This window comes from Petromyzon marinus, chromosome 4, assembly GCF_048934315.1.
Source record: "Petromyzon marinus isolate PM22_M1 ecotype Great Lakes invasive population chromosome 4, UKy_Petmar_22M1.pri1.0, whole genome shotgun sequence".
NCBI classification, from domain to species: domain Eukaryota; kingdom Metazoa; phylum Chordata; class Hyperoartia; order Petromyzontiformes; family Petromyzontidae; genus Petromyzon; species Petromyzon marinus.
This window is the reverse complement of record NC_133670.1, coordinates 23,175,435-23,200,592: the sequence shown is the minus strand read 5'-3', so window position 1 is coordinate 23,200,592 and position 25,158 is coordinate 23,175,435. Positions and strand designations below refer to the sequence as shown.

Here is a 25,158-nt window from a genome sequence, read left to right as displayed (position 1 = left end):
TCTTCATATAACAATGCATAGATTTATGTTTATATGATTGGTTATAGTTGTACGTTATGAATCCCTAATCTCTGCCGTTACATGCAATGAAACAAGAAAAGGTAAAAAAGAAAAAACAGCAATGTAATACAATACACTATTAGACATTATTGTAAAAAAGTCAATAAAAAGTCCATCCCATGTGTTAGTTATTTTTTTATATTTTAGGCAGGAAATGGCAGGAAGATTTGGTCACCCCCAATGTTGACTCCATCGCTACAGCCTTGCCTCATGCTAAGTGTGAATTTTGTATGGCTGAAGACAATGTAAAAGATCCTGCTGTCATCTGAACTCTATCAGCCAAATGTAATGTTAAGTATACAATAAAGCAGAATATAAACATAACTGTCTCACGAAAGGCAAACTGTCCCGAAAGAAACTATACTCAAATCTCAGTACCTCTTTGCAGTACGCATTATGGCTTCTCTCGAATTCCTTCCCTAACCTAGACCGTGCAATTGTGTCTCACTAACTGCCATTAAAGCATTTTCCACTCATCTATGAGAAAACATTCGGGTTCATGAAAACAATGTGCATCGTACTGCTTTCCAAATCATACACTGCTGTCTTGCTCGTGACTTTGCTTTAGGGCACAAGCATTTATGTTGTTGTGGGCAACTAGCCTAGTACACATTGCCGAGTATAAAAAAAATTCTAGGTTACTCTATGGCACTTCGATAAAAGGCACCGTTATGGAATTTGACGCAGTTTATTCTTTGCCAATGTTTCCAGTCCGTGCACAAATTTTGTTTAACTGGTGTCTTGTGAGAAAATGCAACAGTGAATTTCACCCTGGAGACCTGCTGTTGCTCAAAGGCTTGTGTGTCTATTCATGAGCGAGACAAGCACTGCCTGATAACCGTGCACGCACAATAGTAGGCACATCTGAGAGCAGTAGCGATTAATTACTAACTGCGGTTCACTTGCAACGAGGGGACTGCGGTCATGAACCTGCTATTTATACAAAATTCCCCACGTAAAAGTAAACCTTTAAAAAACACTATCTCACGGTCATTTTAAAGCAGTAATATGGCGTTGAATGCACCTTGTGCAGACTCGTCTGTTGTACGTTGGCCACTGGCAAGTGTTGTCCATGAAGTGCAGATAAAACCGGAGGTTTTTTTAGGGATTCCATCCATGAGCAGAAAGCTTCAACGCATTATTTCTGTTCTTGTCTACAAATAGGAGACGATCAATTATTGACACCCTCAGTGGACCCAACAGGACAAACTCAGAATGTTGCTCTGACATACACCCCCTGATGTCATAGAGAGCACTTTCATGACAACTACCATATACGACGGGGTTCCCATTACCATGTCATTGTTTTAGCACGTCAGAATATGGAAAGGAGTCATGAGTGATAGAAGCAAAACCATGAGCTACGTGTGTACTGTATACTTCTTTTGTTCACTATTCCATTACAACACCTAAATTGCCCCATCTGGACTCTTACAATAAAAATACATAAAATTCAACAGTTCATACATTTGGGGACCAAATGATGGATGATACTTTTATGGCAAACGAGTTTCTACACGACCAGGTACAATGGCTCACTGGGTTAGGTGGCACATCTTCTTGTAAGACCATCGTAAAAATAAACATCATATATTAAATAGTGCATTCATAATGGCCTGTGTTCTTGTGGCCTGGCCAAGGTTGCTATTATTTTTCGATAATATTTGATGATGGGGTTGATGCTTGACACCCAATATGATGTCACCTTTGGCAGCGGTAATATGTCATTCTGACCCCACCTGATTAGAACTGCACAAGCTGGAGCCAGACAGTTATAAAAACTGCACCCTGCAGCCTCGAGAGTGACCACAATGAGCTCTGCATCTCATGATGGTGATGCGATGATGTGATAAACCAAAGGAGATAAAGGAATGACGATGATGCTGGCAATAAAGTATCTTTACAAACATGCAGTGTTGTTATTGGCGGAGGGACGCGAAGGCATTTTACTAGAGTTTGTTTTCATTATTTTACAGGTATTGTGCATCTGGTAATAATATACTGTACGAAGTCACCTCACATTTGAGAATTCACCTGGGGCGGTGTATATATGCACTGTGAATTAAAATTGATAACCATATTAAATTGAGTCCAAATAAAATAATGATTCAGTTCATGATGATGATAGAATTTCAACAAACAATTTCACGAATGAACAGTGAATTAGGTAGAAATAATGAGAATGTATTATGGCAAGGGCAAAACCGACTGTTAGGGTAATGACAAATAATATCTTGATATAAGAATTCCAATGTCGCTTAATAGGGTAACCAATATAAAAAAAACACAGTTTACAAGTGTTCTGTGGTTTTGCTCGCGATGACATGCGCATGTGTCATGTAAGACCACGGAATAATTTGGACTGCACTTTCAGGTTAAAGAAGGCAATGGGTTGAGAGGTTCACAAACCCCAAAGGAAGACAGAGGGCTTCTAGTAAATTCATGGTGGTGGCGTTATTGGTAAAGGTAGTAATGGCTACTTCTGCTGGGCACTTTGGTAATCCGGTGCTGGTGGGAATGTGGTTTTGCAAGTGGAGTTGTCTGTCATCGTAGTAGTAGTGGCGGTGATGGTGGATATGGTGGCGGTATTGTTGAAGGTGGTGGTAGATATAAAGGATTTGTTGATGATGGCAGTAGTGTTGGTACTGTAGCTGTAGGCACAAGTGACAGGGTTTCTAGTAAGAAATAAGTTTGGTAGGTATTTAGTGGTGTGGTGGTGGTGGTGGTGGATGTCACACTTCATGCTTGCATGGTGTGTGTGTGTGTGGGAGCTGAATGGGTTATGGCTGCACCGCAGCGTGCATGTGGGGTTATGACCCGCTCATTTTCAAAGGTCACCTTCTCTATAAATCCTATTGTTAGCACATTTAAGCAGCAAGAGAACAGCAACGGAGTGGGATTATATATACAGACGTTTCCATTTGTAAGTGGACGGACTCATTGTATAAAAGTGAATGTAGTGTTAAATGTGTGTGTGTCTATGGAGGTGCGGTAGTGTAACGGTCAGCGTGCTGTGCTACGAACCGCCCACCAGAGTTTGATTCCCATTCACGGCCAACACCAATGACGATTATCTGAAGCAGTCCTGGTCGTCCTCGTCTATTCGGCTACAAATGAGTGCCTGTTGTAGTGTGTAAACATCGCCACTCGGGACACAAAGGCGGTCGGGCGTGGTGTTGGTCACCTTCCCCCTTATGTACCATGCTCGCTGACAGCACTTGCCCTAAAAAGTATGTTAAGGCTATAGGGGAATGTTTGCCTCTGTATATTTTTGAAATCTAAAATCCCTGCGGATGAGCATATATACTTAGGGTAAAAGCAATTTACCCGGCGGTGTAAAATGACCTTGAACATCTCCACAACTAAAGCATTCTGCTGTGTAAAATCTATAACATGATTATCGCACGGAATAAGCCAAGGTGAGAAACTTGAAGGCATGAAAAGGAGGCACACTTTCAATCGTGAGTTTTATATGCGGTTTATGAATGACAGTGCAAAGTATGACTGAAATTAAACAATATTGTGCGTGCGTGTGTGTATATATACAGTATGTAGTGGGGAGCAGTAGTGCAGCGGTTAGCGCACCGCGCTACGAACCTAGCGACCCAGGGTTCGATTCCCGCTCACGGCCAACACCGGTGACGATTATTTGAACCGGTCCTGGGCCTCCCCTAGGTCGATTCAGCCTCAAATTAGTACCTGGTGTGTGTGTAAACATCGCCACTGGGGAGACAAAGGCGGCCGGGCGTGGTCCTGGCCCCCCACCCCCTTGTGTGCCGTGCTGGACTTCATAGGTGCTCACGAACAGCACTTGCCCCAGCAGTCTGTTAAGGCTACATGGGGGATCTTTGCCTTTTTTACACGGCATGTCCCTTTTGCACGGAGGGATGGAATACTTGATTACACAATATTAACTTATAGCGCTTTGTTAATCCACTGCTGGATGAAGGACTCCTCACACCATATCGACCACAGTGCTTGCTTGACCGCACCTTGATCAGTGTGGGTTGTTGACTGTGAGGGTCCAAGACCAGTTTCAGACATCGCTTGCTCAGGTCGCCAGGTTTAGTGCGTCACTCTTCCACCCCTTGAGTATATAGCACAATTAATTAATTAATGTTATCGCGTTTGAACGTATTGGCTCGTCACAATGGCGTTTGGAGATCGAGGCTGCTTCATTTTAGACCGAGTTCATCTAGAGGGAGCCCTGAGTTGCAGTGCCAAGCGTTGCCTCCTTCAATACGCAGCTATTATTGCACTCGTTCACACGGGGAAGCCTCACTTTTTCAGAAGTGTGCCACCAAGTTTTCGCGGAAGATGAATGCTGTGTAAAATGCCAGTTGAGTAACTTGTGAAAAAAAATTCAAATTTGCCAAAATTTGGACCAGTTTGCCTTCGACATTACAAAACATGTAGGCCCCTCACTGGCAACACATATTGGAACCGTTTTGGATTACACTTAATTGTCAGCAAAATTAAAGGTGGCAATGTAATTTCAACGAGTGACTCACAACTGGAAAGTTTGGGGTCAAAATCCTAGTTGGGGGTGAACTCTGTCCATCTTACTTCGAGGGTCGATAAAGTGAGTACCACTCTGTGGCAAATCAACATTGTTTTCCTTTAAGAGATGATAATGTTCCCGTCATAAGAATGTGGAATTACCACCGTTGGCTCAGGGTCACATATCACTGACACGCTGATGAAAATAATTGTGCATGATTATGCAGTATTTGCTTTTACTGGATCGTGGCATATGGCGGTAGATTAACTATCGTTCATAACCATGTGGAATGCAATCCACTTCACATAGTGATGTTAACCTGTGCACGCAAAGCCAGGAGAGAAAATGAATTAGCTGTACAGTCAACTTCACCTACGTTTTTGCCTAGTCCTTGCACATTACATGACGTTCCTCAAGCAAGGTGGGTATAATCACGAATGCGAATGGGGGCTGATAAGAAATGGCACCTCTGTGAGACGCTCACCTGTAAGGCAAGTTGGTGTTATTATGAGACAGTACGGCGAGTATGTTTGAGACCGGGTATTTATGCGGAAGGGTAGACATGCAATCACATATTTAGGTTTCCTCCGGGCAGTTTGGCTTTCTAACGCAGGCAATGAACAAAATACTCAACAACAGTATTGACCAGTGAGGCTTTCCTGTGCTTTATTTAAAAGTTGTGAACAAGCTTTGAGAAAACTTGACATTTAAAGACACCCGCAGGACGCTTAAAATATGGTACCACATCCCTTTCAGCATTGCCACATATCCTCTTTATTGCATTGCTGTGCGTTTGTTTAGAATAACATTCAATGCCATGACCTTTATTTGAGGCGTCGCGATGGCGAGATGTTAACTCCCTCGCCTGGTAGGCAAGAGGTCGTGGCTGCGATACCAACCCTGATGCCTGTATATTTGGAGTTTGCATGTTTTCCCCGTGGTTGCGTGGATTTTTCTCAGGGTCCCTCCACATTTATCATCAACATACGTTTAGAGTATTTGGCTGCTATAAATGTCCACATGGCAAGCCACTTCGTTGAACTATCATTTGTGGCCAGGGTGCTTCCTAAAAAGAGCTAAATAGCTCAGTGGGCCTTACCTGGTACAAAAGTTTTTTTTAACACTCTCACCACTCTTTGACCATCACTCACACATGTAAGTATGAATGTAAATCATAAACATACACAAAAGTGTTTTGTGTTACATATATATGCACTCGACTTGAACATTGAGAGGAGTACCTTCTGATCTGCATTGTTTCCTTTGAATCCAGCTGTCGTTGGACGTCACCGGCATCAAGGACCACTTCTAAAACAAAAAAGGATCGGGTCAAGATGCTGGTGCAAATCCCTGCAGCGAATTCAAGTCCTCCCACGTGCATTGTCGTCATTATCATCACGTTCAATGGGCAGATAGCCCTGTAGGTGTCCACTGCACATTTCGTCATTTGTTTCTACTTTCCTCTGTCTTGTGCCAATGTGCTCAAGCAGTGCCACATCCAACTGGCACCGATCGATTTTGTTGTCGTCATCAAGCCATTCTCTGTTAGGTCTTCCTCTCTTTCCGGTTGCTTCCGTTTTTCTTGGAGAACACACGTTTTATTCCCCTGTTGTCCATCCTACATATGTGTCCAAATAGCGCCAATTCATTGTTGCGCGAATCCAACTTGCTTCGTGTCGGAAACAGTGCTGACATCAACCAAATCTGGCGAAGGCTGGAAAATTGTTTCCGATGCTGCTCTCGAAGCAGACCGGCTCAAGGGAGCAAAGGTTCTGCTGAATCGTACGAGGCACAACATGCAACTCCAGGCTAATGCTACGCAATTCATTGTGCGCCGTACACAACAGTGAGTGCGGAACTGTATGCGTGTACGTCAGAGGCGGGCCGTTAGGGCCAGCAAGGCCTTCTCTGCTGGCCTAGAGATGGTCAGAATCAGAAATTATATATATTTTTATTTAATATCTTTTCATTAATGCTTTATGTATTTTACAAAGTTCGTTCCCATCAGTCTAGTAACGTAATTTCATTGCTACTATATCCCTCAGTTGCGCTGCTTCCAGTGCAGTTCATAAATGAGAGCTTTTATCCAATCAGATTTTCCACCTGTGCTGTCTCCGTCTCTCTGGGTGAAAAATCTACCCTGAGGCCTTCAGAATGTCGAGTGAATCCCCTCTGCTGTCGAAGCAAATGGGGACGATGTTGTAGATTGTCATATTCTTTAACCAATCAGATGTCGAGATTGCCATGGTGGGCGTGTTCTTTGACACGCCGGAGCCTTCTAGCTGGCCTAGCCGCCGACGACAGGATTTTTCGTGTGGCGTGATCGGAGGGCCAGTTACCTAACTGAAGTAAAACTAGCTAGCACGTAACGTAGCATCATCTAAGATTTATTTAAACTTTTTTTCGTGATGTTTAGATTTTTAGATGTAATGCTTTAGATTTTTTTTTGTGGGGAAGCCTGTTGAATCCTGATTGTGTTATTTGTGTTTTAGGGCATTTTTGCTTGCTTGGTGGTCATGTGAGTAAATGTGACTGGTTGTTGTGAGTTTGTTCTTGTTTCTTTGGTAATGACATTTATTTGGGCTATGCGATGTCTATTTGTGATGCAGCATCCTGCCATACTGCGTAATAGTGGTACATCCTTGATGGTTTCAGTCACCATGTATTAATGTCTCTGCAGTTAGTGTTTTGTAACTCTCATAGGTGTTGAGCCTCGTGTTAAATCACTTTATTCCAACGATAAAGGTTACTGTCACTGTGAATATGGGGTGGTTACGCCGAATGACAACAGCCTATAGCCCTCGTGTCATGGTGAGGTTATTTGAAGGTGGTTTCATTCCGGGAGGACAGCACTGAATGCCGAGATGTAAAATACACGGCCCGCCACTGGTGTACGTTGAACTTCTTTCCCACCGTACGTAGCCAACCGTGCTAATCGGAGGTGTGTAAAGTGAGGGAAAAAAGTATTTGATCCCCTGCTGATTTTGTACGTTTGCCCACTGACAAAGAAATGATGAGTCTATAATTTTAATGGTAGGTTTATTTGAACAGTGAGAGACAGAATAACAAAAAAATCCAGAAAAACGCATGTCAAAAATGTTATAAATTGATTTGCATTTTAATGAAGGAAATTAGTATTTGACCCCTCTGCAAAACATGACTTAGTACTTGGTGGCAAAACCCTTGTTGGCAATCACAGAGGTCAGACGTTTCTTGTAGTTGGCCACCAGGTTTGCACGCATCTCAGGAGGGATTTTGTCCCACTCCTCTTTGCAGATCTTCTCCAAGTCATTAAGGTTTCGAGGCTGACGTTGGCAACTCGAATCTTCTGGAGACTGGCTAGGCCACTCCAGGACCTTAATGTGCTTCTTCTTGAGCCACTCCTTTGTTGCCTTGGCCGTGTGTTTTGGGTCATTGTCATGCTGGAATACCCATCCACGACCCATTTTCAATGCCCAATGCCCTGGCTGAGGGAAGGAGGTTCTCACCCAATATTTGACGGTACATGGCCCCGTCCATCGTCCCTTTGATGCGGTGAAGTTGTCCTGTCCCCTTAGCAGAAAAACATCCCCAAAGCATAATGTTTCCACCTCCATATTTGACGGTGGGGATGGTGTTCTTGGGGTCATAGGCAGCATCCCTCCTCCTCCAAACACGGCGAGTTGAGTTGATGCCAAAGAGCTCCATTTTGGTCTCATCTGACCACAACACTTTCACCCAGCTGTCCTCTGAATCATTCAGATGTTCATTGGCAAACTTCAGACGGGCATGTATATGTGCTTTCTTGAGCAGGGGGACCTTGTGAGCGCTGCAAGATTTCAGTCCTTCATGGCGTAGTGTGTTACCAATTGTTTTCTTGGTGACTATGGTCCCAGCTGCCTTGAGATCATTGACAAGATCCTCCCGTGTAATTCTGGGCTGATTCCTCACCGTTCTCATGATCATTGCAACTCCACGAGGTGAGATCTTGCATGGAGCCCCAGGCCAAGGGAGATTGACAGTTATTTTGTGTTTCTTACATTTGCGAATAATCGCACCAACTGTTGTCACCTTCTCACCAAGCTGCTTGGCAATGGTCTTGTAGCCCATTCCAGCCTTGTTTAGGTCTACAATCTTGTCCCTGACATCCTTGGAGAGATCTTTGGTCTTGGCCATGGTGGAGAGTTTGGAATCTGATTGATTGATTGCTTCCGTGGACAGGTGCCTTTTATACAGGTAAGAAGCTGAGATTAGGAGCACTCCCTTTAAGAGTGTGCTCCTAATCTCAGCTCGTTACCTGTATAAAAGACACCTGGGAGCCAGAAATCTTTCTGATTGAGAGGGGTTCAAATACTTATTTCCCTCATTAAAATGCAAATCAATTTATAACATTTTTCACATGCGTTTTTCTGGATTTTGTTGTTGTTATTCTGTCTCTCACTGTTCAAATAAACCTCCCATTAAAATTATAGATTGATCATTTCTTTGTCAGTGGGCAAACGTACAAAATCAGCAGGGGATCAAATACTTTTTTCCCTCACTGTATGTGCTCTATCCATACATCTGTAAATGTGTGTATTGGCACAATGTATTATGCTGTTTTTAATGTTATATCCATACATTTGCTGATATCCCAACGTTTTTTGTTGTTGTTAACAGTCTGCTTAGGGAACTCAAACCAGGTTCAGAAAATAACTGCTGCGGCCGGGTAGGAATTTAACCTGGGGCCTCGAATTGCATTTATCCTCACAACACTCACCACCTACCCCTAACCACGCACACCCCCATTAGATTCACCACTTTCAAAATCACACTCACCAACAAACCACTTTCACCACCTATGCTCAATACACTCAGCACCTGTGACCAACAATCACCCTAAACACCCACCCTCACGACTCGCACTCACCACCCACGCTCCCCAAACAAAGATAACGATCCCCCCCCCCACCCCGTATAGCCTGAAGAGACCGTTGGGGCAAGTGCGGTTAGCGAGCACCTATGAAGGCCAGCACGATAGGGTCGGTGACCAGCACCACGCCCGGCCGCCTTTATCTCCCTAGTGGAGATGTTTACACACCATACCGGCTACTCATTTGAGGCTGAGTTGACCAAGGGCAGGCCTAGGACCGGTTGAGATAATCGTCACTGGTGTTGAACCGTGAACGGGAATCGAACCTGGGTTGCCAGGTTCGTAGTGCAACGCAGTAACAGCTACGGAACCGCTCCCAAGTTCACCACCCGCACTCATCACCCACGGTCACCACTCATCGCCACTCACGCGGCTGTATGCGTATGTGATGCAGTGCTTTAACTATGGCGTCGTATATTGTGTTGATTACAGTGTAACAAAAAAATTGTTCTTGGGTAGTAAGTGTTATTTCCTAATCGCTTATGCCTCAAAAGTACAGAAAATGGATATTATTCCCCACCAACTTTGCCTTTTGTGACCAGGACACAAAAGCAAAGTTAATAATCAATCCACTCTATTAATAACACTGTGTAACAATTCTAGATTTAAAGCTTTCGTGACTGCAAGGATCCATACTCTTTGGTTCTATTCGGTAAAGCCACGTAGGTAAATAATAAAACAACAATAATCACGACGCTGTCCTCCAGACAGGCTCGTCCCTTCACCTGATGAAGGCCGCTTGTGTTGTGGCCGAAACGTCGTGATTATTGTTGTTTTATTATTTACCTACGTGACTTTACCGAATAGAACCAAAGAGTACTGTGTAACAAATGTATTATTTTTTGTTTCTGGGTAGTAAGTGTTGTTTCCTAATTGCAAATGCTTCAAAAGTACAGAAAATGGATATTATTCCCCACAAGTTTTGCTTTTGTGACCAGGACATTGATATTTTGAAATGTTCCTATTTTAAATGAGAAAACGTGGTCTGCATTTGTGTCATTGCTTCACCTAAATACCTGGTCACAAAAGCAAAGTTTGTGGGGAATAATATCCATTTTCTATACTTTTGAGGCATAAGCAATTAGAAAATAACACTTACTACCCAGGAACCAAAATAGTGTTACATCGTGTTCTATATTTATATATTACTTACGGATATTGGCACCATACGGATCTGCCCCATACAGCAATGCTATGAATAGTCAGGCTGCTCTCTATTGTAATGTTAAGATCAGTGCACATACCAACACAAGATATACTTCTACGGACGCTCCCTTGTTCGCGACATTTGCAGGCCCGTATCATTGCGGTTAACGAGGGGTTCTCGTCGATTTGTCAGTGCGCGTGCGTCGCGGCAGCTGTGTCTGGTTTTGGGCAGCGATCGTCTGTACCGACGGGGTCACCCGTGAGCCATGTGTGGATATTCCCCATTCACATGGCGGGGACAAGTCTATCCGAGGTACAACCACGATGGACTCCCAAGCATGAAGTGGTGCTCTCCCTCACCTGTCGGTGATTATTCTACCGACTCCCCCCCTCCAACGAAATGACGACGACGATGATGAAGACGTCGACCCGAGCCAGATGTGTGGACCCACGTGCCCACAATTATGAGCAAAATGATCATGCCCCGCGCTCTCATAGAATGCAGTCTATAGCCAGAGGTGGCCTCTCTAAAAGTCTATAGAGTGGTCACCTCTGGCACGATAGTCGATTTAGGTGACCAGTCTAACGTGCGTAGAGTGGTCACCTGTATATGGAGTGGGCATCTCTTGCGCTATTATCTAGATTTGAAGTTTTCGTGACTGCAAGGATCCACACTCTTTGGTTCTTGCGCTATAGTATATTTAGTTTACCTGTCTATAAAGCATAGAGTGGTCGCTTCTTGTGTTGCAATGTCTATATATGTGCGCAGTCCAAAATGCACAGACAACAGCGGTCATCTCTTACTCTACAGTCAATGGAGGTGACCCACTCCGTAATGCATAGCAGCGATCACCTCCGGCTATCCCTCTCCCGGTGCCATTGTACACCACGGGCGGGCGGGCAGGCAGGCAGGCGGGCAGGGTGCCTCTGCGCTGCCCCTCCGCTCGCTCTCTCTGTCGGCGCACGGCGCACAGAGAGAAGTGCGCCAGCCAAGAGAGACCCGCGGCGTCTTAAATTACAACCGGGGCCCCGGACCCAGCACAGGGCGCCACACCCCCCAACACCCCCCCACCCCAACGTGCTCCCAGTGCGGGGGGCTGCACCCATACATATGCAGGGGCCGCGGCACTTTGTTCGCAATAAATTGCGCGCTGTCTGCGTGACGGACTGAAATCGCGGAGACGACGGAGAGCTCGAGAGCAACCGCGAGCGAGTTCTCGCCTCTTGGTCTCTCCTCCTCTGTCCGTCTCTATTGCTGGCCAGCTAACTCTTGGATTCTCCACGCTCCCCTCCCGTCTCTCTTCGGCTTCCTTCTCTGCGCGAGCAGAAGTTTCGTGGCGCGCCACCGCCGTCCTCATTCGCCGCTGTGGTTATTGCGCACTAGCGGCCAACGCGTGCGCAAAAGCGCAGCGCCCCGTGCGCCAGCTCTCGTCCTCCACCTCGCGTCTCACAGTTAACCCGTGGGCCACCCGTTAGCACGAAGAGGAACGACATCTCGGTCACCATGAGACAACGCCTGAGCTCAGTGCGTCCTCGGCAAGTCACCAACACCGCCTCCGCCGCCGCGTCCTTCTCATCCGGCTCCCCCAATTCTTCTACCCGCGCGTCCACGGCACGGTCGCTACTCGCGATGGCGCTGGTGGCCGCGTGCGGTCCCTGGTCGTGCCTCGCTCTGGGCGGTGGCGGTGCGGGTCCCGTGGTTCGCTGCGAGCCGTGCGACGATCGGGCCCTGTCGCAGTGCGAGCTGCCCACGGGCTGCGAGCTGGTGCGGGAGCCCGGCTGCGGTTGCTGTCTGACGTGCGCGCTGCGAGAGGGCGCGCAGTGCGGGATCTACACGGAGCGGTGCGGCTTCGGACTCAAGTGTCTGCCCCAGGCGGGCGAGGAGCGGCAGCTGCAGGCGATGCTCGAGGGCCGCGGCGTCTGCCGCCACTACGAAGGTGGGCCCCGGGGGGAAAGGGGAGCGCGAGGCGAAGTTCAGGAGGGGACACTTTCGAGTGATTCCCCGGGGCGACGTTTTAGCGCATATCTAAACAAGTAACCGGGATGCGGGTTTAATCAGGGGGTCGGCTTCTCGTCGGGTGGGTTTGGAGATAAAAGTAACTTGGGGTTTTTTTTTGGGGGGGGGTAGGTTTGCCGGTGGCCAATGTGTTGAGTTGGATGAGTTTTTTCGCATCTGCGTGTGTCTGGGCGATGTGTGCACGAGTGTGTGAGTGAGCGAGTGTGGGGAGAGTGCTTCACGCCCCGTGCCACGTTCGTCACGAGCAGAATCGCGTGAACGCGAGCGAATGGTAGCCGGGAGTGGTTGATTGAGGTAGTGCGCCCGTGAACACCGCATGTGTGTGTACGCACGTGTGTGTGTGTGTGCACCACGTGTGTGTACGCACGTGTGTGTGTGTGCACGCACGTGTGTGTACGCACGTGTGTGTGTGTGCACCACGTGTGTGTGTGCACCACGTGTGGTCCCGTGGAAGCGGACACGCGTTTTATGTGCGCATGGCCTGCGCAAGAGTGTGCGCGCGAGTATGTGAGCGCTAGTCCGTGTGTGTGTGCAGTCGGGAGCGGTAGTGTAGCGGTAAGCGCGCTGTGCTACGAACCCGGCTACCCGAGTTCGATTCCTGCTCACGGCCAACACAGGTGACGATTATCTGAACCCTAGGTTGACTAAGCCTCAAATGAGTAGCTGGTGCGGTGTGTATTAGGGAGACAAAGGCGGTCGGGCGTGGTGCTGGCCACCCAACCCACGTGCGGCGTGCCGACCTTCATAGGTGCTCGCTAACAGCACTTGCCCCAAACAGTCTGTTAAGGCTACACGGGGGATCTTTGTCTTTGTGTGTGTGTGCACACGCGGGTTAACGTGTGCAGTGTTTAAAGACGTTCTGCTTCCGCGCAATCGTTTTGTTTGTTTATTTTCCGACGTCGCACCGAGCCTCGAATTTCACCGCGAGCATTTTGCATCCGCAAAAAATCCGCACGAACATCCGAGATGTCATTCGTCGTTCCCACACGGTCCGGTCGTTACCGCGTGGTCCGACAGGTCGAATCCAAAGGCACCACGGTGCACCTCTGGTTTTGGAAGAGGGGGCGTTACGGGGGGTGGGGTGATGGATACGGGAGAGCCACAGCTGCGAAGGCGGACCGGTCCGCGTTTGGGGGTTGGTGACGGGTGGAGTGTCGGACACGATGGCGAGGCGTGGGAGATCCCACGAAGCCATGCCATGGGGGGGGGGGGGGGGGGCGGTGGGGGGGACGTTCCGTCACGTGTGCAGGCAGCGAGCCCCGGGCGTCAGATTATAACCACACTGCTTTTACCTTGGGGGTCTTGAGCTGAGCTTGGGCACATCATATGCGGGCACAGTGATGTGCGCGGCGGAATTAAATGACCTCACGGCGCCACGGACGGGCACTTAGCCCATCCGCACGACGCCAAATAGACTCAGGGGTGGAGGAGGAGACGCGCGCGCGTGGTGTCCCCTTGCGCCGCGTCTCTCGCAATAGGAGAGGTCACGGCGAGCAGGAGAGGTCACGGCGAGCAGGAGAGGTCACGGCACACGCGACGCAGCCTGCTCGGAGAATCGGCAGTGCAACGAAAATGCCCCAACTCGACATGACAACACTCAATAATTCAGCCATTGGCTTGTAGCGTACAGAACCCGGAGGGGTTCTCAATGAGAGAGCCTTAAGTTGCCTTGCTCATCCTCGTGTGACCAGCACTCGTCCATGGCTTGCGGCCAGCAGTGATCCGTAACCGTCATTTTTTTTTACAAACAGACTCCACCGGCAAATTGTCCATCGTGAGCGACGCGCGCGCGACGAGAGGGAGTTCACGCACTAAGCGACAAAACGTGCATTCCCTCTCGCGCCAATCGCTCCCCTTTATCGCCATGCGCCCACCCAATTAAAATAAAAACCCCATCGCGAGTTGAATTCACGGAGCCAATTAATGTCGCCACGCTCGTTGACGGCCCGGTGCCCGCGTGGCGATTGAGCGGCGGGGGGGGGGTATGGTGGTGGCGGTCTTGCGGCTCCGTGGGTCTCATCGGCTGCCACCTAGCGGACAGCGCGAGGCGGCCACGAAATTCGACGTCGTTGGAGCCGTGATTCTCCACTTGCAAGGCCCCCCCGCCGCCCCCCCCGCGGGCCCCCTTTTGTGTGGCCTTTAGTGCGGCGCCCCTCCCCCCCCCCCCGACAATACACAAATGTTAAAATTCCCTCCCCATCATCGTGCTGTCGAACCCCAATGGATCAAATGTGTGGACGGTCCTCACACCGATGTCTTATCAGCAAAAGTGACACCCCCCCCCCTGTAGATTAATGAAGAACACTGTGTTGGTGGATGTGGGGGTTCGGATTTTGACTATGGTGGGAGGGGGGGGGGGTTATAATTCCAGGTGGGCAGTAATTAAATAACAGCATTCCCTCGCTATTTGCAAGGGATACGCTCCGGAGATGCTCGGGAATAGAACATTTTGCGAATAATAAGATTGGCCTACGAAAACCCTATCTTTGGAACGAATTGCCTGAAATAATTACGTAAATAAGTTGTGAAATACATGCGCGTGTATCGTACGTGCGTGAAGGCAACGTCTGCAGGTGCGTCCAAAGCTTTGAAACGCTCTCTCTATCTCTCTCATCTCTTTATCTCGTCACTTTATCTCTCATAACATTCTCCCTCATCGCTGTATCTCGTCACTCTCTCTCTCTCTCGCGATGCAGTCGTGTAGAGTTCAAGATGCGATTCGCGGATAGCAAGTTCGTGAATAACGATGGAATACTGTAACAGCATTCATTTGCACAGTAACGCTTCAATGAATCTTGAGACCCACTTTCAAATAGGGGCCTGCTAAGTGAAGGCATTTGGCTGAGTCCTTGTTTTGTGGGAGGGATGCAGGAATATCCAGTGAAAAATACATGCAACCAAACAGTCAAGTTTGGCTCGAATAGATCAGAAACATACTTGCTGTATCGTATACAACCCTGCCTACAGATCGCTGGATTTACAGGCGAGTGTACTGCCATGTCTGGCCAGATATAACCATTAGCCAAGCCACCCACCAGCTCACATGCTCCAGCCGTTACATCTCCATAATTATCTATGGTTGGTAACCATACAACCCCCAATATAACCTTTGAAATGTGAAATAGGTAATTTTAGATCTGTTAATTGGCGATTGTGGGATTAAAGGCCATCGGCAAGTTATGAGGCGTAGACTTTGAGATGCTCTGTCCACGTGACTGGCAATGCACACATCCATTCTAATTCTCCAAAAGATATATTTCAAAAAATATGTAAATGTATTTTTTATACAAAGTATGCACAGCAATGGTCTTTGGTCAATTTAAACAGCTCTTCAACTGTACTGGCCCACATATCTTTGTTGACAAAACGTTGTACCCAGCGTGAGCAATGAATCATTGAATTTAGTCTCCAGCTAATGTCTCGTTTAGCCAATAACTCGTGAAGATGTGTAGACCTGTTAGGGAGAGTTGTAAAGACTTCGTTTTGAAGAGAGTTTCTTGATTGTTTTCCTCAATATGCATCATTGCCTTAATTATCTTATACTACTCACAATACTGAGCTCTCTTGTAAAAAAAAAACAGTTCTCGCTGAATTTCCACCTACTCGAAACTGACAATGAAGTTGATGACGATGCAGTGCGCTTCTGCGGCCGTCTGGAACGCTCTTCCTTCAGATATGAGGAAGCCACTGGAGCTATCCACTTTTAAATCTAGATTGAACACTCATCATTAGAACCGTTTTTTGTGTTTATTTTGTTGTACCTCCCCCCCGCGCCTACGATTAGCACGGTGATTGGCCAATAGATTGACCTTCTTGGAAGGTGCGAGAAGTCCAGCCCACAGCACTATACACTGGCACGCATTGTCCCGTTCTCCCATTGCTCTCCTTCACCGTGTCCAATCCCTCGCGTCTCCCCTCCCCCCGTTGTCCTCCCCCCCCCTCCCTGCCCTCCCCGCAGAGGTGGACCCTCGCGAGGAGTCTAGCTTCGGGGACTCGACCCCGACCGAGGGTCCCGAGGTCGCCCCACCGGCGCGTTCGCGCCACGTCGTCAACTCCAACAAGAGGAAGAAGGAGCGCTCGCGCCTGGTGGGCGACAACACGGTGGTCAACGCACACGCGCAGGACAACAAACACGAGGGCGAGACCGTGAGTGCCCGCACAGCCGTCGGCCCGTGTCACACATGGGGCAGCCGCGCCCGCACGACGAGTCTCGGGACTCTCTGACCCAGTGGTTTGTGAACCGTCGCTGCGGCCTTGCGTCCCCACTTTGGTTCTCAATCGTTTTAAGAAAAAAAAGAAACCAATGCATCGTGTTAATAAATACGTAGGGTTTGATGAAAAGAAGTAAGTTGTGCTTACGTGCCCGTGCTCAATTTACGTTTCAATGATTTACCTTCTAAAAAGGAAGTGGCCGTGTCTTGCACCCGCAGAAAGAGCATCTCGCACCCCCAGGGGGTGCGCGCTGCATCCCAGGTTAACAACCACTGCTCTAACCCGAGAGGTCCCTGCAAGCTACGTTGGGATCTTTGTCCGCCTGCATAAAATTCGGGGTTCTTTTAACTCATGTGTTGGGTTTATTTTGTGCGGTCGTGCGGCCGTGCGGCTTTTCCCACGCGCTTTTTTCCGGCTGCACGGCTAACGCGTACGTGTTCGGCGCTGATGTCTTCTTGAGCGTCGCTCCGCGTGCTGGGAGCCTCTTCTGGGGAACCTGGGGGAACTCACTTCCTGGCAAGTGGGGCTCAAACGTCGGGCACCCCTGCCGATACGGTCACAACCTGCGGGGGGCATGGGCCAGAAACAACCCGGAACGTCGTGGTGGGAGTGAAAATGTGAATCGGAAATGGAAGGTGTCATGGGCCGCCATCCCTTGCGCTCAGGCTCAGTTGGTGCTGTCTACATTTAGGTGGCGGGGGGACGGGGTGGGTGGGTCGAGAGTTCCCCCAGCAATTCCTTCCCATTTCCAGCCCTGGGTACAAACCTGAACACACGCCCGAGAGCTAAATCGGTGTTTGTCTTCGCGGGGGAGGAAACCGGAGAAAACCCCGCCACACTTTGCGGCCCCGTGCCTACAACAGCCGCCAAGCTTCAGTGGTTCCCCTCGTCCGAGTGCTGACTCGGCTCAAGCTCGAGGAGATTCTGAGTTCCAGTGAGGCTGGGCACGTTCAGTGCGATGTGGTCAGAGGCATGGGGCGCAATTGTCAAAAGACATAGAATAAAAAAAATACGAAGGTATCCCATGCAGCCTTAACAGACTGTTGGTTCAAGTGCTGTTAGCGAGCACGTATGAAGGCCGTAACGTGACCGGAGGGTGTGGGTGGCCAACACCACGCCCGGCCGCCTTTGTCTCCCCAGTGGCGACGTTTACACACCGCACCAGGTACTCACATGAGGCCGAGTCGAACTAGGGGAGGCCCAGGACCGGTTCAGACATACGTCACCGGTGTTGGCCGTGAGCGGGAATCGAACTCGCGTCCCCGGGTTCGTAGCGCTAACCGCTGCACCACCGCTCCCTCAAATGACACACAACACACACTCGCACGCGCGCGCGCACCTGCGACTCAGTTTCAAAGCGCTGGGTGGCGGTGGCTGTGATGGGAGCTTCTGCGTCACAATGCGTTGCCTCCTGACGTATCGCATGGAATTAATTGACGAGGAGCGGTGGCGATCGCTCCGCTGTCCTTTCTGTGTTTCTCACGAGGTTTGATTCTGTCCAACGTGTGGCGTTTGCCACAACACCCCCCCACCCACTTGCGTCCGCTACTCCAGCATCACCGAGATCCGCTTAGCTGTTATAGCCCTTTCACCTCGGCCACAAGAGCCGACAATAGCTCTGGTATACAGGTGAAGGCAACGCCGAAGTAATGCCATTCACAGCGGACACTTTAACGTCCGCTTTTAAATGATCACTCCTTTTTAAAAGTTAGTTTTTGTTGTTGTTGTACATAATTCAAAGGCTCTGCAATGGTGATTCCACTGCAAGCAGCAGGTCGTGTCGAACAACGTTCTCTTGGCTAGAACCTGCACCAGCAGCTCATCGGTAAAACGATTTTCAAATCAACGTGAGCGATGCTGTGATAATGAGCGCATATGCCCTACTCGTGTGTGTGTGATTGTTTCTGCGGACTCTTCGGTTTGTTTCATCGCAACTTTGAGAGCGAGCACTCAGAACACACACACACACACCACACACACCACACACAACACACCACACACACCCCACACACACACATACCACACACACACAGATACCACACACACTACACACACCACACACACACCACAGCACACATAACGCACACACCACGCACAACACACACCACACACACACCACACACACACACCACACACACACCACACATCACACACCACACACACGCCACACACAACACACCACACACACACCACACACACAACCACACACACACATACCACACACACACACCACAGCACACACCACACACAACGCACACACACACAACACACCACACACAACACACCACACACACCACACACACACACCACACACACCACACACACAACACACCACACACGCGCGAGGCTCTGGCGCACTCTGGTGGCGAAGCTGCGGTATCGCAGTCTCTGCATATCAATTCATGCCCACCACCACCAAGTGTCCCAGACTCTCATCATTTAGTCATTTCAAGCGTTCCTTATCCTGTGCTGATTTCAAAAGCACCTCCATATTAGCACGGTTGGCGACGTACGGTGCGAAAGAGGTTCAACACACACATACAAAAGCGACGATCGCCATCGATCAAGGGAACGTGAATGAGCGTAGCTTTTAACACCGCTCCCGCTTGTGTCGCCGTCGCAGGGTCCGTGCAAGCGAAGCGTGGAGCTGGCCATAAAATACCTCAAGGAGAGCACCAACCTCGTGCCCAAGGCCATCTACATCCCCAACTGCGACCGCCGCGGATACTACAAGAAAAAGCAGGTGAGCTGCGTCCCAGCAAAACTCCGCAAGCTGACGAGCGAACATAACCTGATGGGGTGATCAGTGGCGTGAGAAGGGCAGAATGAGACTTTATTTTTTGGACTGGAGGAATCCGAAGAGCTATGAAGCTCTGTTGTCATAGCTGTCCAGGGGAGGTGGTTAGGGCTCGAGGCATTCCAACCCTACACTCTTTTCCCTCTTCCCAATTGCATTGTTTATATCCACTTTGTTGTTTTTGCTGGTAAAGAGCACTGCACTGCAGGAGCCTTTTGAGACAGAACACACCGCAAGGGGCACAATGTCCGTTGAAACTTGAGTCACTGCTTCTGCCATTAAAATTAGATGGTTGCGTAGTCACAATGGATTGTTCATTAAGGATGTAGCAAAAGTTGTTCAGGAAGTACAGGGATCGTACATGGCCCAGTGTATCTTTGCAACGGAACGTTTAAATGTTGAGAATGGCGGTGGGAATTATTTGGGAGTGAGATTTGAACCAAAAAAAGCCACGCTGATTTAATCATTACACAAAACCGAAAGCCGCTTAATTATATACTGTAGTACACGGATATCGTTAATTCACCAGAAAAGAACCCATTGAGATACAGATCTTCTTTGTACGGGGAGGCGTGGGAATTGATGTTAATTTATGGATAGCTGTGTCAAAAACCACATCAGCCAATCCTCCCCCTTCCCAACTTCAGAACGGGTTCACACTGCTGAGCAGGCAGGCAGGCCCTCCCCACTGTGAGGCCGGTCTCCACAAGTCTCATCCTGAGCGCAGCACTCGCTACGTCTCAGTGCAAACCGCAATCTTTTGTACGAGCCAACAAACTGCTCCGGCCAACACAAATCCCAAATCGGATGTTGAGGGGGGGGGGGGGGAAAGAAGCAATTTTTCCATGAAATCCAAGTTGTGGCTAAATCTCCATCCGTCGATCGTGCCAAGGATGTTTAACGCGTCGAGGATTTCAGCGATCTGCGCTGTCGATTGCGATGGATCTTTACTCAACCCCTCTGCTTCCCTCTAACCGCCCCCTTTGTCTCCCCCCCCCCCACCTCCCGCTTCCCCGTGCCTCCTCCCTGGGCAGTGCAACCCGTCCAAGGGCCGCAAGCGTGGCCTCTGCTGGTGCGTGGACAAGTACGGGGCCCGGGTGCCCGGCTCCGAGCACATGGGCGGAGGTGCTCGCTGCCAGTCCCTCATAGAGCGCGACTGAAGCACCGCACCGGGGGAGGGACTCGGGGGTGGGAGGGGAGGGTGGGAAGAAAGCTGTGGGAAGAGCGCGTGGGGGGAGGGAGAAAAAGGAAGAACTGGGATGGAGGAGGAGGGGCCCCCCTGATGGGGAGCTTTCCTAAGAATTGCCATCTTTACCCCCACACCCACCCACCGCTGTCCCTCTCCATCGCCCCCCCCCCCACTCCTAACTCCCCGCCGTGGCTTCTGAGAGAGGCGTGAGCTGCTGCAGAGCAATCTCGGCGAGACGGGCCTACGGGGTTCTCACCCCTACCGGGGTCGAGCCTTAACCATTCCATAATGGAAGACGAGCGATGTGTGGCGAAAATTTCGCTCCAGAAGCGGAGCCCTTCACTTGAAAGGAGGAAGAGGGTGTGGCAGGGGAAGGAAAGAAGGGTGGGGAGCGTTGCACGGGAGGCAAAAGAGAGAGAGGTTTGGAGAGGGGGAGAGCGTGTGGGGTCGTGGGAGCTGGCGGGGGTGGGACAGGGTCAGATGAAGCAGGGGAAATGGACCCTTTTTGACGATGACGATTTTTGACTGAGAGCGGCGCACAAGCAGCGAATCCCTGCCAGGTCCGGGCGGGATTTTGGCACCGCGACACGGACTACGAAGCCTAAGGGAGCACCCCACTCTTTGTCTTTGAGAACACACTTCACACCACCACCAGATGTTACTTAGGTATTTATTAAGATCTATAAATTAAAATATAATCTTAGCAAGCTATTTAATATAGTAGGTTCCTAATCGTAACACACGTCATTATACTGACTTAAACGTTCTTGAACAGTTAACCACGCGTCGCGTATTTGTGTTTTGTCGTTAACTTTTGGACCAATTAGCGCTAACGATGGCACATCGTCTGGCCGCGCGAGCCAGCCTCTTACCATAGCTACTACCGTGTACTATCCTCTAGTTACCGCACGCTTAACAATTATACGTGGTGTATATCGATACCTAGAAAACGCATATATAATATTAATAATGCTATTGATAAGAATAATGTTAATACCATCAGAGTCCATGGTAAGACTGTTATCTTACAGTGTGATTGTTGTTGAATAAAACAAACAAGCAAGTGTGGTCGTGTCCGTTGTACTTTTCACTTTCGTTTTTAATTGACCAAGGTGAAGTCCGCGGTCGCGGAAAAAGTCTGCAGACCTTTTTTGACACGGCTGCAAAAAAATGCAAAAATATTGAATTCCGCCCACCCCCCCCCCCCATTAAGAGAAAAGGCTGCCCCCCATTATACATTCCATCATTATTCTACGAGGGCTGCACTGTCGTTACTACTAAACTGGCAAGGGACAGATTCTCCAGAGACTAGGGATGCAACGATTCACTCCTCGCGAGTCAATGAATTGTCACTATGCAGGGTCGCAATTTCTTAAAAAAATTGTTTTTCTGAACGTAGCGGCCTCAAGTATCTGGAGGGGTCATGTGAACCCATCACATACAACTTGAATTAATCGAGGAACACCGCATTCTTACACGCGCGATTCGATGCATGTATTGCAAGCTTAGGAATTAATATGAATCCGTGTTTTCACGCTACACCCTTGCTCGTTACAAGCGGAAGCAAAAACGACTTCAATCAGCATCTCAAATGTGGGCGGCTCTTTGCATGCTTACCTCGTCTTTTCAATAACCAATGGGCTTTGTATGACCCAAGTTACCATAAAATACCGAGATCACGCGGGGGCTCACACATTTGCACCGAGCGGCCTTTCCGATGCTCACACTCGTACACAGGAGCTGAAGACACGATCCATGGGCGAAGGGGTCATCAGTCCTGTGTGGTGGTGGTGGTGACATGTTTTTGTCGCGCGAGCTGGGCCGAGTAGTTGTGACCTCGCACCCCTGTGTTGTGCGCTTCATTTTCCCGTCGTGAATGTTCTAGTCCAGGGGGTTCGTTTTTGGCCATGTCCGGTTGAAAGACCCAGAAAATATTTCTGCTGCTCACCGGCACACCCACATCCAGCATGCATCTCGCTATTGCTGTGATTACTAGTCACAGGCCTACTCCGGTCTACCAACGAGGCAAAAATTAATCGAGAAATGAATCCCCGATGATATCACGAGCTGTCATTCTATGGTTTAGAGCAGGGCAGTCCACAGATGGCAGTCCTTACGATCCACCACGGTCACCTGGCATATTTGTTTTATCTTTCAAATGCAAATGATCATTGCAGGCCGCACACACCTAATGATTCGTAAACATGCAGAAGGGTGCCGATTCGAATGAAGATTCTACTTACCAATCATCGGGCATGTGTGACAAGTAACGACGTAATTTTTACTCTAAGAACATTGGCAAGCGCAGAGGGCATCCCGTGGGTGGTTCACCGAACCATCGTGTCTGTGCATAGTCCTCGCTAAGGCGGTTGAGCTCAAAAAAGCGAAATTGTGCATTGCTCAGGCGAGGGCAGCAATGCATCTTGGACGTAGCTGTGCGTGAAGGTGGCCGCTTGCACGGCTGCTGCGCTGGGGCCAGCGGTGATATTCACCCTGCTGCCGACAAACAATCCCGGACGTGCTCCTGCGACGTCGCTGCGCAACCTTCCTAACGCACGCAAGGACCCTCCCCCCCTACACCACACGAATGCAGCATCCGAATTCAGGAGGTGGGCGGGAGGGGGGGGGAGACGCACGCGCTCGCGGGAAGAAGGGATGGCGCCGTGGCCCTGGAGACCAGCGTGCAAAGTTGTCGTCGACAGCAAGTTAGGTCCCGCCAATTCAGCGGTCGCCGAGGACTCCCCTGGTGTGTGTGTGTGGGTGTCGTGCGTGTTTGGTAGCGGGGGGGGGGCTAAGAGGCCAGGAGATAATCATTATTTTATTACTATTTTTTATTTGACCAGGTAAGGCCCACTGAGCTACGATGTAGCTCTTTTTCCGAAGCGACCTGGCCACAAATGATAGCTCAACGAATTGGTTTATCACGTGGAAATGTATAGCAGCTAAACACTTTATAGTGAGTCCCAGGTGGGGAGACAGTGGTGCCCGCTCGGGTTTTTATTTATCCCACGTTGCCATGCGCAATGCAGCTGCGATTGCACCTCAATGGGATTCAGGGGCCAAGAACCAAGAATATTTGGGGTTCTGGGCTGGCGACGCACTCTGAAGGATTTGAAGGGTAAGGAGTGGCCATGGTTAGTTTTAGGGAAGGAGTGGGGATTTTACGAGGAATGTTTAGGATGAGGTGCAGGAGATGAGGCTGTACGATTGTAATCTGCATCGCTGGGACGATGCTGAGATGGGATTGTGGCGATTTCTGATTCCCGGGGAGAGGATGTGATATTGGAGGGGCTTGTTTAAGGATTGTTTGGTATTGTGTGTTGAGGAGGCAGAGTGAGTGAATATGAGCTCATGGGTTATTAGGAGAGCATTTGGGGTTCATTAGTTGTTCGTATAGGAAGTGAAGGTATGAGACTTTGCTGGAAGAATATGCAGTAAAGTCATATGCACGGTAAGTGGAGAAAAAGAAAGCTAGAACCCAAACATACAAAGACCGCTTATGTTATAGATACCTCCCCTAGGCCACGTGTTTTGGGCTGTCCGACACGAATCGTAAGCTTCATTGACATTTAAACAGAATTGAAAATCACGGGCATTCTAATGGCATCGCTTATGCAACATCAGGGCGGTGATGACACCAACGCGTGCTATGGCAGCATGCCCGATGGCGATCACGGTTTTATTTCCTCATCATCAGAGAATTTCAGACAGCTCAAGAAGCGGCACAGCAGAGCCTAGCCACGTACCTCTGTGATAAAAGCTTTTTTTTTAAATATTATGTGTGTGTTCTACCGCGTCTTCCTTTTTTCTTTTCTTCTTCCGTGAGTGTTTGGGGTTAAGGAGCGGAGCTTATGGGATTATGCGGGAGGGGGCCGGGTTGGCGGGGGTTTGGTTTTTGCGGCGGCTCCGCTGGGCGGGTCATCGCGCCCGGCTCGCGTCGGCGTCAGGAAGCGCTGGCAGTCCGGGTCGCCACGCAGCACCGGCGAGCCCGTCACTTGCCGGCCCGTGTAGGGGTCCACACACCAGCACTCGCCGCGCCGCCCGTCCAGTGACGGCTTGCACTGGCGGGGCAGAGAAACAACGGGGCGTGTCGGTCAAGACGGCGGGAGTTCGTAGGTCAGGGATCGAGGTCGGCATCCTGCTCGACACTGGGCACTCAAACTAGGTGGGGTGAAGTTTTAAAAGTGGACGGATCGGACGGTCGGATAGATAAGAGGGACGAACAAGATGTATGGACGGATGGGCATCGAGATTGACGGGAGGGATTCATGGGAGGAAAAGACGGGCGGAAACGCCGAGAGAAAGACAGAAAACCAAAGATGCAAAACGGAGACACAGACGGTTT

General features: G+C 49.4%; 2 protein-coding genes across 2 annotated transcripts in view; one reads left to right on the top strand and one right to left on the bottom strand.

The window, feature by feature from the left end:
- The first annotated feature begins 11,712 nt into the window (after positions 1 to 11,712).
- On the top strand, positions 11,713 to 21,880 carry LOC116937982 (insulin-like growth factor-binding protein 5). The gene is made up of 4 exons (XM_032945145.2): positions 11,713 to 12,535; positions 16,574 to 16,761; positions 19,451 to 19,570; positions 20,659 to 21,880. The coding sequence occupies exons 1-4, from the start codon at positions 12,103 to 12,105 to the stop codon at positions 20,782 to 20,784; spliced, it is 867 nt and encodes a 288-aa protein (XP_032801036.1). The 5' UTR covers positions 11,713 to 12,102; the 3' UTR covers positions 20,785 to 21,880.
- The window catches only part of LOC116937972 (insulin-like growth factor-binding protein 2), a 28,102-nt gene continuing 24,413 nt past the window's right edge, over positions 21,470 to 25,158 (bottom strand). Inside the window, exon 4 of the mRNA XM_032945138.2 lies at positions 21,470 to 24,874. Coding sequence (XP_032801029.1) covers positions 24,671 to 24,874 — 204 coding nt within the window. The 3' untranslated portion in view covers positions 21,470 to 24,670. The remainder of the gene's footprint in view (positions 24,875 to 25,158) is intronic.